The sequence below is a fragment of the Liolophura sinensis genome, chromosome 6, assembly GCF_032854445.1.
Source record: "Liolophura sinensis isolate JHLJ2023 chromosome 6, CUHK_Ljap_v2, whole genome shotgun sequence".
Classification (NCBI taxonomy): Eukaryota; Metazoa; Mollusca; class Polyplacophora; order Chitonida; family Chitonidae; genus Liolophura; species Liolophura sinensis.
This window is the reverse complement of record NC_088300.1, coordinates 18,671,279-18,687,894: the sequence shown is the minus strand read 5'-3', so window position 1 is coordinate 18,687,894 and position 16,616 is coordinate 18,671,279. Positions and strand designations below refer to the sequence as shown.

At 38.1% G+C, this 16,616-nt stretch overlaps 2 protein-coding genes across 2 annotated transcripts in view; one reads left to right on the top strand and one right to left on the bottom strand.

The window, feature by feature from the left end:
* The window catches only part of LOC135467906 (proteasome subunit alpha type-3-like), a 244,066-nt gene that overhangs the window by 164,260 nt on the left and 63,190 nt on the right, over window positions 1-16,616 (top strand). The window lies entirely within an intron of this gene.
* LOC135467899 (beclin 1-associated autophagy-related key regulator-like) lies at window positions 5,509-14,270 on the bottom strand. The gene is made up of 9 exons (XM_064745820.1): window positions 13,748-14,270; window positions 12,212-12,274; window positions 11,902-11,944; window positions 9,991-10,072; window positions 9,352-9,586; window positions 8,732-8,901; window positions 8,026-8,185; window positions 7,461-7,631; window positions 5,509-7,111 (listed from the first exon to the last, which is right to left on the bottom strand). Exons 1-9 carry the CDS (start codon window positions 13,951-13,953, stop codon window positions 6,781-6,783), a joined length of 1,461 nt encoding a protein of 486 aa, XP_064601890.1. The 5' UTR covers window positions 13,954-14,270; the 3' UTR covers window positions 5,509-6,780.

Sequence of the window (16,616 nt, the reverse complement as noted above, 5' to 3'; positions counted from 1 at the left end):
TTAAGTGATGCGTACTTCGATTTTTAGAGCTCTTTTCCTTTAACTACACGTGACTATAATTATCACAGAACATTTGATTGAAACTCAAGTCAAATCTGAAGAAGCTGAATCTCAAGTTTTACTTTCAGTTTTTGTCTGGATGACATACTGACATTGTTAAATTTATTAGTTCTTGTCCTGCTGGAGAATTTAATGTTCACTAGGAACAGATGTTGGCTGTACCTGGAAGAACTAGGATTAAAGGAGAAGAAAACTTAAATATCAAACAAATACCATTGAAAAGAGTGTGCATTTTCTCTCAGGTGCACGCCATAAACAAAATTTAATATGTACCTCAGATTGATAAAGTATAAATAAAGTCAGCGCCAAAATCCCCTGTGGGCGACTCTATTTTGCCTAAGAACTAGTCCTGAAGTCTTTTGTGTTAGGAGGAGAATTGCCGTCAGTAACTGCTGAAGTGCAGTTCGTACATTTCCAGTAGAACTCTTCTTCCCAGTAGCAAACAGTACAGTTTGTTTTCAGCTTGACGATCAGGAAACCTGAATATTGGATGTAGTTTCTGAGTTTATATGAACAAGCTGGCAGTTTTAATGACTCTCATTGGCGGAGAGGCAACACCCCCCCAGCCAAAATTATAGGGTGTTAAAGATGGAGGACGTGGTGGGCTCGGCGATTTATGCCATTTTTGCCGTTTTCAGGCTTTACATGTATGGCTAGGAAAAATCGCAAAATTATGCAGCAGGCACCAACAGATAGGAACAAAAAAATGTGCTCTTTTCAGCCTATAGTGTCATGTTTTTAAGTTTTCTTCTCCTTTAAACATTCATGAATGTTCAAGTTTTACCTATTCAGCAGTAAGTCAGCATGTTGGGGAGTTCAGACTATTACTACAGTAACATTATTGGAAACTGGAACTGTTTATCTTCAAGAGCATAAATTATTAATGTCAATCTTATTGGGAAGTTATTCTTGTTGTTTAAGTTAATGGAGAGTTAGTTACAGAAAATAATATAGCAATCACTGACGCATGTTTCATTCAGGGCTATCAGAGATGTACATACATATTTCCTATGTTGGTGAATTCCGGCCACAGGTATTTAGTTTGTATATATTGGTATACTGGCAATCCATAGATTGGTCGTAGTAACAGACTCGACAGGGTTATGATAATGATATTTCCTGCAATATTTCATAGTTAAATGTTATTATCTCTCTAGTTGTGGTGCAGTATTTATATGATACATGTACTAATTTTATGATGACATGTTCAGTATAATGCCCTTAATGTTATTAGTGTCACCTTATGTAAAATGGATAACTATGATTACTATTTTTGAAAAAAAGTAGACGTAGGTTTCTCTAAATTATAAGGATAATTACCTCCGTACAAACTTATATTGACCCGAATTCAAAAAATGTTATGTGCTTTAATTAAATTTTTTATTAAATTTGAAGTGTGTTTGAAGACAAATGTATTTATTTATCTCTTGTTTGTAATTGTCAGCAATACAGATGCAGGAGATGCAAGTGTAAATCAGTTTAGGGTTTTCATTGTTTAACTTGGACATACTCATATATCAGTGTTAAAAGTCAGTTAAAATTAGAAGCTGCCATAGATCTATGATCAAAAACTGATTTACAATGTACCATTGTGAAAGTCCTTCATTTATATGGCTTTTAAGGATGTAGAGGAGACTGACTGTAAATCTTCAACTTTTGTGACCCCTAAGGCCCTTTTTAGCAGTGGAATTTGCGCATACAGTTATTATGAAAATTAGGCTAAAATCATTTGTGTCACTAAAGATGCAAGCGTCCTGAATCTGTGCAAATTATTTCTCTACACCCCATAGTTCTCTCAAAGTATTTGTTGCAGAGGCAGTTGAAAAGGTTAGGATTTAGAAATAGGGTATCCACAGTTTTGTCTATTGGTTAAAATCCATGCCATATATGTTTAATCCAACCAAATGTGTCACAACTCATCATGTCCGCAGTTTCCCAGTTTTTCCACTTGATATTTGGTAATCAGTGGAGAGGCACACATCACACTTCTTGATTGGCAAAAGTTACTGCTTACCCACGAGGAGCTCATGTCACAAGTGCACGCAGCGTTACGTACAGTAACTTCCGTGGCAACCAGTACTGTAGGTATTATGTCGCCATGGTATTTAAGTGAATGTAGCACAGTGTGAGCTTTGTGAAACAGGCCCCTAACTCTCATGTTCTAGGACATGACCATGGTCAGGGTCAGAAGTGATGGAGAGCGCAGTAGTTTTTAGGGCACAAGTTTTAATAATCAAACTCAGTTTGTCTGACAATTTGACACAAAAATTTATCCAAAGTCTATGATGTGTTGTTGTGAGATTTAAAGTACAGTGTAACAAGTGGAATCTAAGTAACGGGCTGTTGGAGAAGCGGACAGAGCTTATATGTGAAGTTTGTTTACAAGATGGACAAAAATGTTCTACCTGATACACAATACACTATACACAAAAGATGATACACAAGGCACGATACATGATCTACAGTACATGATATACATCACACAATACTTGATACACATCACACGATACATGATCGTTTGTCTATCTGACCCGGATGTCAATAGGCGCACTTTTTGTGGTAATTGTTGCGTGTCCTCAAGTTTTAAAGATGTGACATATGTATATGTACCTATTGTGAAGTAGTCATATTTTCTTCATCCCCTCTAGAACCAACTTGAGGTAAAATGTGCAGGTTAGTCTCTGCTGTAAACACTGCCATACAATGTGATCGTGGTGTCTCGAGTGTTGATTGTGGTGCAGACTGCCATAGTATGTGATGGCACCTGATAGTGTTGCTCACTGCCACACCATGTTATTATGGGGAAGCAAAGTGTTGGTGTGTCTCACTGCCACACACTATTATTATGGTGTTGATGGTGAATATCACTGCCATATTGTGTGATAATGGTGTTGTGTAGTGTTGATGGTGCATATCACTGCCACACTGTGTGATAATGGTGTTGTGTAGTGTTGATGGTGCATATCACTGCCACACTGTGTCATTATTATGTTGCATGGTGTTGATGGTGCATATCACTGCCACACTGTGTGATAATGGTGTTGTGTAGTGTTGATGGTGCATATCACTGCCACACTGTGTGATAATGGTGTTGTGTAGTGTTGATGGTGCATATCACTGCCACACTGTGTCATTATTATGTTGCATGGTGTTGATGGTGCATATCACTGCCACACTGTGTGATAATGGTGTTGTGTAGTGTTGATGGTGCATATCACTGCCACACTGTGTGATTATTATGTTGCATGGTGTTGATGGTCTGTCTCGCTGCCATACTATGAGATTATGGTGTTGAAGAAAGGGAAAAAACCAAAGGGCTTGGTACTTTAAATGATCAACACCTTTGTCTATATGTTACCATCTGTACCATTGCAATCACAACTAAAACTACCTCGTCCAGTTTGTGAAGAGATTTGTACCACTATGCCCATCTTAAATATAACAGTACTTTGATGATAGATTGCAGGGAACAATTTGGCCAGAGAATGGGCCTGAAAAGATTGCCTCTGCTACGCCCATCTAGAATCGAGCAGTAACTGGACCTCAGAATGCATCGAATTATTTGGCCAGGGAATGTACCTGGAAAGATAGGCAGCATCATACGCCTATTTGAAACGTATTGAATAATTACACTGGAGAATGCACCTGTACAGAGCATTACATTGTTCACTACTTTGTTGAGTACAGGACTGGACTAGAAGTAGTTTGCACATCTGATTTAGAACTGAATGATCGAGACTGGTGTTGTAGAAACATTTTTTGGTGAGCGAGTTACTTTGTACTTTCAAACGTATATTCTTTAAAATTCCAATATAGGAATATTCCTACAAATATACACGTATGTGCAGGAAGTGCAAGTGGGTAATTTATTGTCAATGCCTTGTAAAGGTGGTTCCTCTCTATTTAGTTTTCTTTATCTAATTTTGAGTTCTTGTTTCACTGGATTAATCTTAATCAAAATGCAAGAAATAAAAATCCCTGAGAAAACGATCAAAGTAGTTTGGATTATTTTCTTGTATCCAAAAGCTTGCCACTTAAACACTACCGGGCTTGTCAAAACTTCAAACTGGCCCTGATAGCACAGTTGGTAGAGGGTCCGCTTCAGGAGCAGTAGATCCAGGGTCAATCCTGGGTCGAGTCACACTTAAGACTTTAGTTGTAACTTCCTCGCTTGGCGTTCAGCATGAAGGGGATAGTGCAACGATTGGTTGACCCGAATGGCTCGGGTGGGGCGGCTTACTTGCCTTTGTTAAGGCGCACTAGATAAAAGAGCGGTGGAAATCCGTCCTGCAACAAGGAGGCATATTACATGCACTCTAAGGTTTCCTTCGTCGTCATGTGACTGAATAATTGTTAAGTACTCAGTCACTCAAAACTTCAATTTGCACAACACAGGAACCTGCAGGCTGATAACTAACAGGACCATTTGGTACTCAGTGTCCTTGTGTAGCGTTTCATTTAGGCAGCACCAGGAACATTCTTGCATTAGGTGACTAAAATAAATTAACTAAAATCTCACGCAAGCAAATCTGTCAATAGAAAATAAATTGCCCAAGAGTACTTGGGCAGGCTGTCTAACCAGCACAAAAAGCTAACCAGTTTGCTTGAGGTTGACCAATGGGTATCTCGAAAGAGTTGCAGCTGACTGTGCAGTTTGATAATAGATTTCATAAAGATTTCCAGAGTGTCCTAACATTCAGTCAAAAATAGACAAGACATTGTGGATAATCCATAATGTCTAGTCTATTTTTGCTGCGAAATAACCATGAAAATCATTTGACTGATTGACACCATACTCAGAATTCTTTTCACTTACATGTATACAATGATGATCACTTTTATGGACGAAGGAAACTTGGGGAACCTACCAGGCAGATTACTAACAAACTTTCCCACGCGTGATGTACACATGTATATGGTGGAAAACATCTGCAATGAATGTCAGCCAGCTTATAAGGCTATACGAGAGCAATGAAAGCTACATGTAAGAAATCTACAAATTCCCTGTCCAAGGCCAGATCTGAACTTGAACCCTGAATGGTTTAGCAAACGAATATCAAGTGCTTTAGCCACTCTGCCACAGACTGCTTCCAACAGTGAAGTTATGTTATCTAAGTGCCACTAAAAGAAGTGTTGTTAAAGATCGCTGTTAAAGACACTGGCAATGTCAGATGTACCAATAACACTTGAAATCCATCAGTTGTGTCAAAACTTGCCTTTTTGTAATATTTTGCTGAACTTGATACAGTTCAAGTCTCAAACACCAGATCATAATGCTGGCTAACATTGTATAAGTGAAATATTCTTGAGTACAATGTCAAACACCAATCAAATAAATAAATCAATTACCAGACAGGATAAAAGATATATTAATTAAACAGGACAGCATGATTTATTGAAAATACAGGTATTTAAATACAGTTTATTTAAATATATCTTAACAAAATGATTTTAAAATTCAATGAAAGACTGGTGGAGAGGATAATTTTTTATGTCCACTCTAGTCCTAAATTCCACAAGCTGGGGGTCGAAGACATCCATGCCAGAATTTGTGAATTTGCAAATGTGCATCATACTTGTTTTGCCTCACAAGCATGCCACTTAGCTTGTTTTGCCTCACAAGCATGTCACACAGAGTGTTTTGCCTCACAAGCATGTCACTTAGCTTGTTTTGCCTCACGAGCATGTCACTTAGCATGTTTTGCCTCACAAGCATGTCACTTAGCTTGTTTTGCCTCACAAGTATGTCACATAGCTTGTTTTGCCTCACGAGCATGTCACTTAGCTTGTTTTGCCTCACAAGCATGTCACACAGCCTGTTTTGCCTCACAAGCATGTCACTTAGCTTGTTTTGCCTCGCGAGCATGTCACTTAGCTTGTTTTGCCTCACAAGCATGTCACATAGCTTGTTTTGCCTCATGAGCATGTCACTTAGCTTGTTTGCCTCACAAGCATGTCACATAGCTTGTTTTGCCCCACAAGCATGTCACATAGCTTGTTTTACCTCACAAGCATGTCACATAGCTTGTTTTGATCAAAAAAGTACTGGGCCCCAGTTCTCATCAAGAGTACCTAACTGACCTAAAATTTCGTCCATGAATAAGTTTCTCATTTTTCCAGACTCTGGGAGTTCTACTGATTCTAGAAAGGTGCTTTCAGAGGAGTTTTGAAGGTAGGATGACATCCTACTGGGGAAAATGTAAATTTTAGCACCAGAAGTAATATCTCATGACAATTTTTCGCCTCCAAAAATGCTCTTTCAAATTTTTAGGTCATTTAAGTGGTCCTTAGCTAAGTGCACATCATGCCTTTACAACACAGGTTGTTATGGTAGTTAGGGACTTACTCAGCTTAGTGCACTTCATGAATCTGGCCCCTAGTACCATGCCCTTCTGGATCACATAAACATACTGGGACATGACATAAAAAATACAATCAATCACTTCATTTACACCTCTCACATCAAAGCATTCTTACACCTCTACAAGAATGTGTAGTTTTAAACAGTTCATCTTAAAAGTTTTTCCTTTTTATAAATACCTTAAAACACAATTTTGCATAAACGAATCGCTAACAGGTCATGTTATTAAGACTATCTGTGGACCAATGCCTGTACACGCATCAAGCACAAAACATCCAAAAGATTTGGTCCTATGGCTCATTAAAACTTCCTCGCATGCACTTAAAGAATCCTATGTTGATTCTTTGGTTCTGCTGACGTCATCTGCGTTCAAAGTGCCCAGTGGCTGCCCGCCAGAATGAGGCCACGGAGGCCGCGGCTGAGGACATAAGGCCTGTTGGTAGCTGGGTGGTCTGTGACATGAGCGGAGTGGTGGGCGTGCCTTGCTGGAGGTCTGAGGAGCCACTACTGAGTGACCTGGTGTGTGTTTGGAAGTCATAATCTGCCAGCTCCTGTGGTACCCTCTCCCACTCCAGCCCAAGGTCTGCATCATCATCTGACATCCTCCGTTCATCCTCACTGTCATCAGATGGCAGAATCTCCTCCTCAATGGACTCCACCAATTCTGGGTTCACCTCAAAGGCTGATTCCCTACAATACAACATCACCTCTTATGTACACTGAAATGTATTTTCACCTCAAATACTTGCTCTTTATCATTCATCATCACATTATAATCTCCTCACCTCTTGCGCTGTCCACACAATTCAAAGCAAGGAACTATTTTATTTATTTATTTATCTGATAGGTTTTTATGCCACTCAAGAATATTTCACTTATTCAACGGTGGCCAGCATTATGGGGAGAGAAACTACACGTACTTTAGAATGAGATTATAAACAGGGAAACGTTATTGCATTACACTATGGCATAACTGTGTTCTTCAATAATAACATACATTCAATTGACATGATGCAGATTGTTACATTAGCAGTCTTACCTGCCCAGGTGGGGAGAACTGAGGAGGGCTAAGATGTTGTGGAGTGTGTGGCGTGGGAAGACCAGGTCCAGGTCTACGCCCTGTGAGAAACACAGGTACAGGATGTTCTCATTCAGACGGGCCACACAGCTGTTAAACTGTTTCTCAGTCAAGTCATCTCCACAAAACTCACTGAAAATTAAACACACCTTTCATGATTACACCATCCTCAAAACCTATCTCTGCCATGCCTGTATCTATCACAAGGTATAAAAGACGCTAGAAAGCTGCCAACAGGTACTGGCAGAGCTTCTCACTTGCAGTCGGATGATAATCGTCTTTTACAAACAAACTTAAAGACAAATCACCTGATCTGATCTGTCCAAAATTGTACATTTTATGTGTGGCACTTCAGATTTTAAAAAATGTACAATCAATAAATAACATAAAATTACAAAAGACTGATCTTCTACATGAATGTGACCCAAAAAAACCAAACTTTATCATTCACCAAAAGACGTATACACCAAATTAAGTCGTATGCTATTCCCTCTTTACTGCACAGCATCATGGTGAGGGCTAGTACCTGTAGCAGAGTTTCCGTGGCAATGTCAAGTCAAGGATGTGTCCTAGGACAGTGGTCAGCTGAGCAGTGTAACAGAGGGCAGCACTGATTGCATACGCTGGGTTCCGCTGGTTAGCTTTGGTCTCAGACGCGGTCGTCACATTCTCTTTGCTTGTGGCAACTTGTGCAAACAAGAAAATTCATAACATTTATATATCAGGCAAAATATGCAAAATTATGCATGTATAAAAAACCGGTCTTGAATTTGAATTAAAAGGTGACAAATACATATGCACTAATGCAACTGATTTTCAAACTTGATCAGAGCATGGAGGTCCATAAATGCCTCCATAATCTGAGGAAGCACCAATGGAACATGTATACCATTGTTTTGGTTGACTCAGACAAAATTTATAACATTTACTGCATGGAAACCAGAGTGTTACAAACAGACAGACAGATTCAAATTAATATCCCCTGAAAAACATGGGATAACAATCATGCCCATACATACTACATGCCATATGTCACAGATATGCATGAATTGATTGAAATGTCAACTTAATTGTAAACCTTCTTCTGAAAAGCATTCAAATCAACTATGAGTGCATAATTGCACGCACCAGACTATCTTCATATTTAACCTCCTTCAAACCTCTGTCATCTGCAACTGTATAGTTTCAAGGGTAGACTATACACATGAAGACAGTAAATAATCTGGCCTTACTCCATAAATTATAAGCCGAGTAGTCCCCACTGCCAGGGAGAGTGCTTTCCACCACTTTATACTGTAAGTCTCCATTATGGTCAGCATACACCCATCTCCCCTTGATGTAAGCAGTGTGGGAGGCATCCTTCAAGGCACTCACTGTGCTAAGGGCAAGACTGTCAGGCTCACTGGAAAAAAATCAGGAATCTATGTTTAGTTAAGCAGCAAACTGCAGACTATTTCTGAAATATTTTCCATGCAACTAGCAAGCTAAACAAAATGACATAATGTATATAAAGAAAAACATTTACAGCTACCACATTTTTCATTTATAATTTCTTAGTAATTTATAACAATTAGATTATTAGCAATGAAATGACCTAAAATTTCATACATGAAAAATTGCACATTTGGCCTGATTCACAGAATTCTCTTTGATCTTATAAAGGTGTTGTCAGCTTTGATTATAAGGTACACGTGGGACAATACCCTCCTGGAAACTTTAGCACCAAAAGTAATATTTTTTCGGACATTTATTTGTCTCTAAGGTTGCACTTTATTGGGGGGCCGATATTTTAGGTCACTTGCCATATTCACAACTTCAAATTCATATTTCTTAGGAGAATGTCAATATCTACCTCCTTGGCTGTATATCTGTAACTGGGAATATATTAGAGACTAGCTTCTCCACGTGATGTTTTCTCATCAGCCTCAGCTCCTCAGCCACTGGCTGGAGCAACCCTTTGTTCTTCTCTGTCAAACCCTGTACATGGGCTATGTACTGATTTATTTTCCCTATCTTTTCTCTACGCTTCACCGATTTTCTGCTTTTCCCAATCTGAGACTCTTGCAATTTTTTCAATGTCATTTCATCTGAAAACACAAAGAAAAAAAACTTCTAACAAAAGACACATTTCAACAATGTAAAACTTATCACATTATATCTCAGCTCTGCCTTATCATGTATTCTTGGATACGGTAAGCTCTTCATCTGTATGAGACAGACTGAAACAAAATGGTGATGTCAGGTCACTTAAAAATTTGAACTTATCAACAAACAATGTCCTGCATTTTCCCATTAATATTTCCAATTCAATCAGAACCATGCATTTTCCTGCAATATACAAAAGAAACTTTGTTTAATATACTAGGACTGCCTATCATTTTTTTAAAATGTGTACCAATAACAGATATACTTTTCACAAGTGTTCATCATATTTTGAAGTTTTAATTTATTTGTGATCAGTGTGTAGGCCTATCAACAAAGAAAAACTCACCAGTACTGAGGTCTTCTTGACTCTTTGCTAAGGCTTTGCGTAATAGTGATATAGTCTGTCGGCACTGTTCTAGGGCACTGTGCTGAAAAAACAGGAAATAATATTAACATTCATTATTTAAGAAGAGGGGTGAAAATAGACATAAACAGCCAAAGTAATTTATTCTGAAGTGCTTGGTAGCTCTATAAAAATCAACTTTTAATCTAGAATTCTTATAAGGCCTGGGGAATCACCAAGAACCAGGGAACACAATCACTCATAACCCACGCCCTTATCCACTCCATTCTAGAGTTAGAGTGCTTGAGTGCTTGGGGTTTAATGTCGTACTCAACAATTTTTCAGTCATATGACGACGACTGAGTTAGAGAAATACCTCATGATTGGTTAAAATTAATAAAATGGTGGTGTTTTAGATGTCCTCAATGTGTATGTGTTAGTTTACTTTGAACTGAAATATCACAGTTATCCAACATCGCAAAAATAAAAAGGTGCGCTTTTAATTTTCTCCCCACAATAAACGCCACTAATGAGACTACAATCTACAGTGAACCATTTAACAACATAAAACAACAAGTAGATAAATCACAGAAGAAGAACATCACTGTGGCTTGGGAGTTGTAAGGATTATTATTATTGCTGCTGCCATAGACAGGATAATCTCGTGTCTACAAGTATAAATCATCAAGAATGTGCAGGTGATAAAAGATAGAACATAGACAATCCTCTGCACCAAGACACATGTAGCATAATAAAATAAGCATAAGCAGGAAAACAGATGTAAATACATACATATACATGTATATATATATATATATATATATTTATATATAAATACATAGGGTGTGTTCAGAGGGGAATAGAAGTGTACAGATACCGCCACTGGCCACTCTCAAATCGTGCCTAGATACTACAACCACGCTTAATATTTAAAACAAAAGTAGACCCCACCCACGATTGCAACTTTTTCTGTCACAACAGCCAATGACATCAGAGGGCCTTCATCAGCTTACAGCTGTGCCCATAAATAAAGATCAAACTCCTAAGGTTCCTAATGAAGCTTCCTGTCTCATCATGGCTCAGGGATAACCACATGCTGACCGTCCACATCAACCTGCTGAAGATGTCATTAGCTTGGAAGAAAACATGGCCCATTGGGAGTTAAGCTATAACTCTAGCCAGATCGTCTCCAGTCCAAAATAAAAATCAGATTAACAGTATAATCCTATTCTTTAAACCTTATGACTGATACTTTATCAATGCATATATAGGTTTGGTCTTTTGGTGTTGAGATAAAAGTGTTATCTTTTCGTTTAAGGTAAGAATAGACAATTAAATATAACAATGCATACTGTAACTATTTCCCCCTTAGCCTGATCCATCCATTTCGTCACTAATAAACCGCCAGGTGACATGCAAACCTGTTTCAAACTCAGGTTGACTCCCTTCCCATTAACAACTTACACAGCACCCATGTTCATGGGATATGATGAGGTAAAATACAAAACATTTTGAGAAAGTGGTGAGATACACCACTGTTTACGTTGTTACTTCCTAAATAATCCTCACAATGGTTCCCCATAACCGGTCAAAGCCAAACCAGTAGCTTGAATGTAATGATTTGAGGTAAGTGCACTTCCTCAACAATTTATGCAGCTAAATTTTTCCTGACACCGAAACACTCCTAATCCAGACACTTCAAGTCCAGCTCATGCTGGCTTCCTCTCCGGCCATACGTGGGAAGGTCAACCAGCAACCTGTGGATGGTCGTGGGTTTCCCCCGGGCTTTGCCCGGTTTCCTCCCACCATAATTCTGGTGAAATATTCTTAAGTACGGCGTAAAACACCAATCAAATAAATAAATAATCCAGACACTGTCACATCAAGTGAAAGTTTTCCACTTTCAACCCTTACCTTTAATCCAATTGCATGTTTCTGTTGCACTGCTTTTTGTATTCTGAAAAACCGGAAAGAAAAACATTGTAAAGAAGCATTTGTTTAAAAATATCAATTATGTTAGTGGCATTTTGAAAATGGGAAGATTACAATGTCACTAAAGAATAGATATGAAATTGTTCTCCATATAACCTCGTCATGTTTTGTCACAAAAAGTTTATTAAAGGCCTTGACATACAAATGTTTACATGTTACTGTCTTAGGTAACTGTTACATGTGTATCCAAATATCAGTACACAATGATCTCAGGAAATAAATTCTGCATTACCTTTCAAGAAGCTTCTCTCTTTCCTTCTTCTGTGCTTCCCATTTCTGTAACCTGCTACTGTACCTACAATAGGATTATCATACAAAAGGATTTATCAACAGTTGTTTCAAATTTTAACACTCTATTTCCTACATTGAATAAATTTAAAGACCTTTTCAGCATAACTTTAACTATAATACAGCAGCAAAATGTTTTTTTTTTCATGGTGTGGAAATTAAATGTATATTTTTTGCTTCCATGGCATATGATTTTTGGTGTATTTCTACAAATGTTGGATGGTCTTGTCCATGGGTGAATAAAAGGGCAGTTTACTTAAATGACAAAATGACAGGCAATTTAAAGGTTGTGAACTGCTCAACGAGACTTGGAAAAGAATGAAGAAATATGACAATTCATTTTGTGTACCGATATATTTGTTCCTTAGATTGGGCTTCAATGTCAAGCTACATGTATTACCTTGCACTTGACCTAAAATGTCATCCCTGACACAGTTAATCATATTGCCAGATTCCGAGGGTACGACTGAGCTATTCAGCTGATCATTATTACAAAGCCAGCCAGAGATAAGTAAGAGCTACAGCCTGAGGTGGATGTATTCATGCTACATGATCACCCAGTCGATGCCATCTTGCTGGGTGATAATATAGCTTGGACGATGAAACAAAGGTGATAACTGGTTGGCAAGATGGTTTAGTTTCACAAGGGTCATTTGTTTCATGCAATGTAAATGTTTTGAAGTTGAAAGGACTTCTCTAAATATTAATTATACCTTCATTAATACATATGAAACAATTTGTGCATATATGCTTTTGGGTAAACTACATATTTAACTAATTTTATTAGGCTGAAAAAGTCCTATAAAGCAATGTTATAAATCATTAACTTATAGGGCGAAAACATATGTATGGATTTCTTTGAAGCTGTCAAAATAAACTATGTCTGTTCAAAATTTTGATGTGGTTTTATATTAAGCTCTTAGGGTGTTATAAATTACATTGGTTGCCTGATTAAACAGCTATGTTATATAAGAATGAAGCGTGTGAGAAAAGAGAGGTGTAACCTCTTTCTAATGCTTATTACTGGCAGTGGCCAGAGTGAACTTTCCAATATATGATTATGTTGAGAGCTTGATTCTGAATGGACAGGTTTAAGTTCAAATTCCATTGAAAGAAAGCAACCATTGTTTAAATTTTAAATGAATCCCAATAAACAATGGAGCAAGTAGGTAATTTCAGTCAGTGATTTGAGGCCAGTGAGCAGTTTAACAGAAACTGTAACACTGAAACTGTGATGTATGACCTGTGATGTGTGATCTGTGATGTCAAAATCTAATGACAACGAAAATCTCTCAATTACTTCCTTACTAAAATAATGAACACATCAAGTAACACCAGCAGCGTTGTAAATGTATTCATGAACATGCGATTTATGCTTCGACTTAAGATTCCAAACAGATTCCATGGACACAACATTTCCTCGAATATGGTCAAGACTTTGTTAATATTATTGTTAGGCATTACGCATCACAGTACTTACATTTCTGATGCGTCATCGGATGAATGTGGAAATTGTCCATCTAGGATACATGTCTTGCAATAAAATGGTCGTCTTGAGCTACAGCACAAAGGACATCTTTCAACTGCTACACTGAGACCTAAGCAACTGTCCACAGACGCTGTGAAATGGAATTCAATTGGCGCTAAGCTGTTATTGCTGTCGCTGTCAAAACTGCGCGCCGCCATGTTTGTACGTCAGAGTTTGTTTATCCAGAGGAATCCTGGGAAGACTTGCACTGACCCAAATTGTTATGACGGCTAGCAGTAGCAAAGTCACATATCGATCACAAACACGTAAACAATTGCGAGCTACTGACTTATTCTTTCAACTACATCCACTCCTCCATCCGCTAGTAGAAAGCAAAACCTGTGAAACGCGTTAATTATCAAAGCTTTATCGCTGACAACGACAAAAAAGTATAGCTTAGCCTATACAGAATTAATGCCGGTACCCTGTTTTCTCGTACTGGTATGTTGGGCCTATAACTTGCATGCCTGATGATGTTCACATTTTGACAGCTAGATCTTTAATAGCTATGGTTTCCTCTCATCTGTGTCTTACATACACAGATCTGTTTTATAGATCTGTGTACTGGTACAAACGTGTACGTTCCACAATTTTTTTTTTTTTTACCTAAATTTGGCAGGTATATTGTGACAGGCCTATCAACATTTTAGATAATAATTAATACTGTATATATATTTCCACCAATTATATTCCTATTTGCAAACTACATCATCATAAGTAAAGCATCTGGATGATGTAACAACCACTTCTCAAATAAAACTTGCAAAATGTAATACTTCTGTAATTCAAAATCTAATACATTCAAAAGTTATCATTTTTCCAGCGGCTGTACTTTTCTCCCCATCTCCAAGTTTATCACAAAATACAACGTTGTCATTTCCCATGTCAAAACGTTACATAAAAGTTTATGTTTTCATTTGTTTAATAAATTTATTGGGTGTCTCCCAATAAGGTTATGTAAGATGGTGTTTGATGTAAACTTTAATAAAATATAACAAAATGTAGGCTAACGCCCGAACTGGGTCTACCTACAAATCGGGTAGACTGGTAGACTACACAATTTAGGCCCGAATTACTTTTGGCGGGAAAGGTTCCCAATTACCTGTGATATGAATCTGTAGATTCGCTTCACTTCTTTTAATTCTTGACTTAAGTATTGATGTAGTAATACGTTAACGGTAAAGCACGCATACGTTCTCTACGCTCGCTTTACACGACTGCCGCCACCAGACAAGCTTAGCCTTTGGAGCGTGTATAACGCACGTAGGATTATTTATAGTCTTTTTGGCAGTGATGTAAAGCTTTATTGTATGAACAAAGTTGTAGGACTTTTGAGGCCCTTTAGTTGGGTCGATTTCTAGAAGCTTCCATTTTTATAGAGTTTAAAGTGGCTATTCTGGAGATTTTGGCAAAATACCAATAGGCCTACTCGCCCATCAAATCAAATTTTCTCTATATATCAAGAATAGCTCAAATTACGTGTATTGTCTTTCTTTGAATATCAGCCTAAAATATAAAATAATAGCAAAATTCGATTGAATTTTCGCTGATTTTGGCCAAAGTGGCATTGTAGTGGGAGGGAAACGGGCCTAGCGAGGAGGAAATCCACGACTATCCGCAGGCTGTTGACAGACTTTCCCACGTACGACCGTAGATGCAGCCAGCACTAGCTGAACCTGAGCTCACAGCGACCACGTTTGTGAGAGGCTCCTCGGTCATTGGGCCGTGCTGGCACGCTATTTCCTTCATCATGTAGGCCCCATATAATGACATACATTTAATCTATATACATAAGCAGAGAGTATTTTGCATATGCGTGTCCTGCCTCACTGAAATGTCATGCGAAAGACACAAGGGATAACGCCCTACAACACCCCAATGCTTACTGAGACACTATATACTTGAGTAGTGTCTTGGTAAGCATTAGGGTGTCATAGGGTGTTATTCCCTGTGTCTTTCGCATAACGTTTCAGTGAGGCCGCTAACGCAATAAACGATCGACCAGTCTAATGCGCACAGTCTGCGCTGAAGGCCACCAATATAGTGTACCTATCTGCAAGTGACTCTTGACAAAGTTCATCAGTGATTTGCCAAAGATCAGTGGTTCACCTCCGCCACTCCGTATCCTCGACCACATAAAACTGACGTTCGTTGTATAAATGAAGAATTCTGGAGTACGGCATTAAACCACGTTCAAATCAATAGATAATATATCAATCGAGAAATAGAAGGTTACGTACAGCACTTCATCTGGGGAGCACAACAATTTACACAGTATCAAAGTGCATCTTCTCTCAAGAAATGCACGTAAATTCCCTCAGGAAATAAAAAGGCTCAACCCGAAAAACTTTTACTCACGAGAAGTTAATGTTATGATTAGAAACGTAACGTTTCATTCCGGAAACCTAAAGTTCCCTTTCGGAAGTTAACGCAATGGCTTCAAGTAAACTTGACAATTGGTTTTGCTAAATATACACACAGTCTACCAGTACATAAAATATACACGTTTGCTTCTATCACCAATCCCTCATCGAATTAAGATATAAAGGGGTATGACACAAATTTACAAGATGAAGTTAGTAGGGTGGTATACAAAAGTTTTTGATAACGTTTATTTAAAAAATTACATTCACAATAAAAATATTGTCTTTAAAATATAAAGCATTAATAGCAAAATTAATGAAGTGTTCAGAGGTATTGAATGAATGAACTGGATACCAGGAGTGGGCATTCCTTGGATTTCACACACGCATGCGAGCGATAATGTAACACAAATAATATATTTGTGTATGTAAAAGAGGAAGACTTGACCCTCTTGACC

Excerpts from the sequence above, each read along its gene's own strand:
- LOC135467899 (XM_064745820.1), bottom strand. The coding sequence starts at position 13,953 with ATGGCGGCGCGCAGTTTTGACAGCGACAGCAATAACAGCTTAGCGCCA. Across the intron at positions 12,275-13,747 it reads TCCGATGACGCATCAGAAAT|GTACAGTAGCAGGTTACAGA; the intron begins GTAAGTACTGTG and ends ATCCTATTGTAG. Across the intron at positions 8,186-8,731 it reads CTCGGCTTATAATTTATGGA|TTGCCACAAGCAAAGAGAAT; the intron begins GTAAGGCCAGAT and ends TGTTTGCACAAG.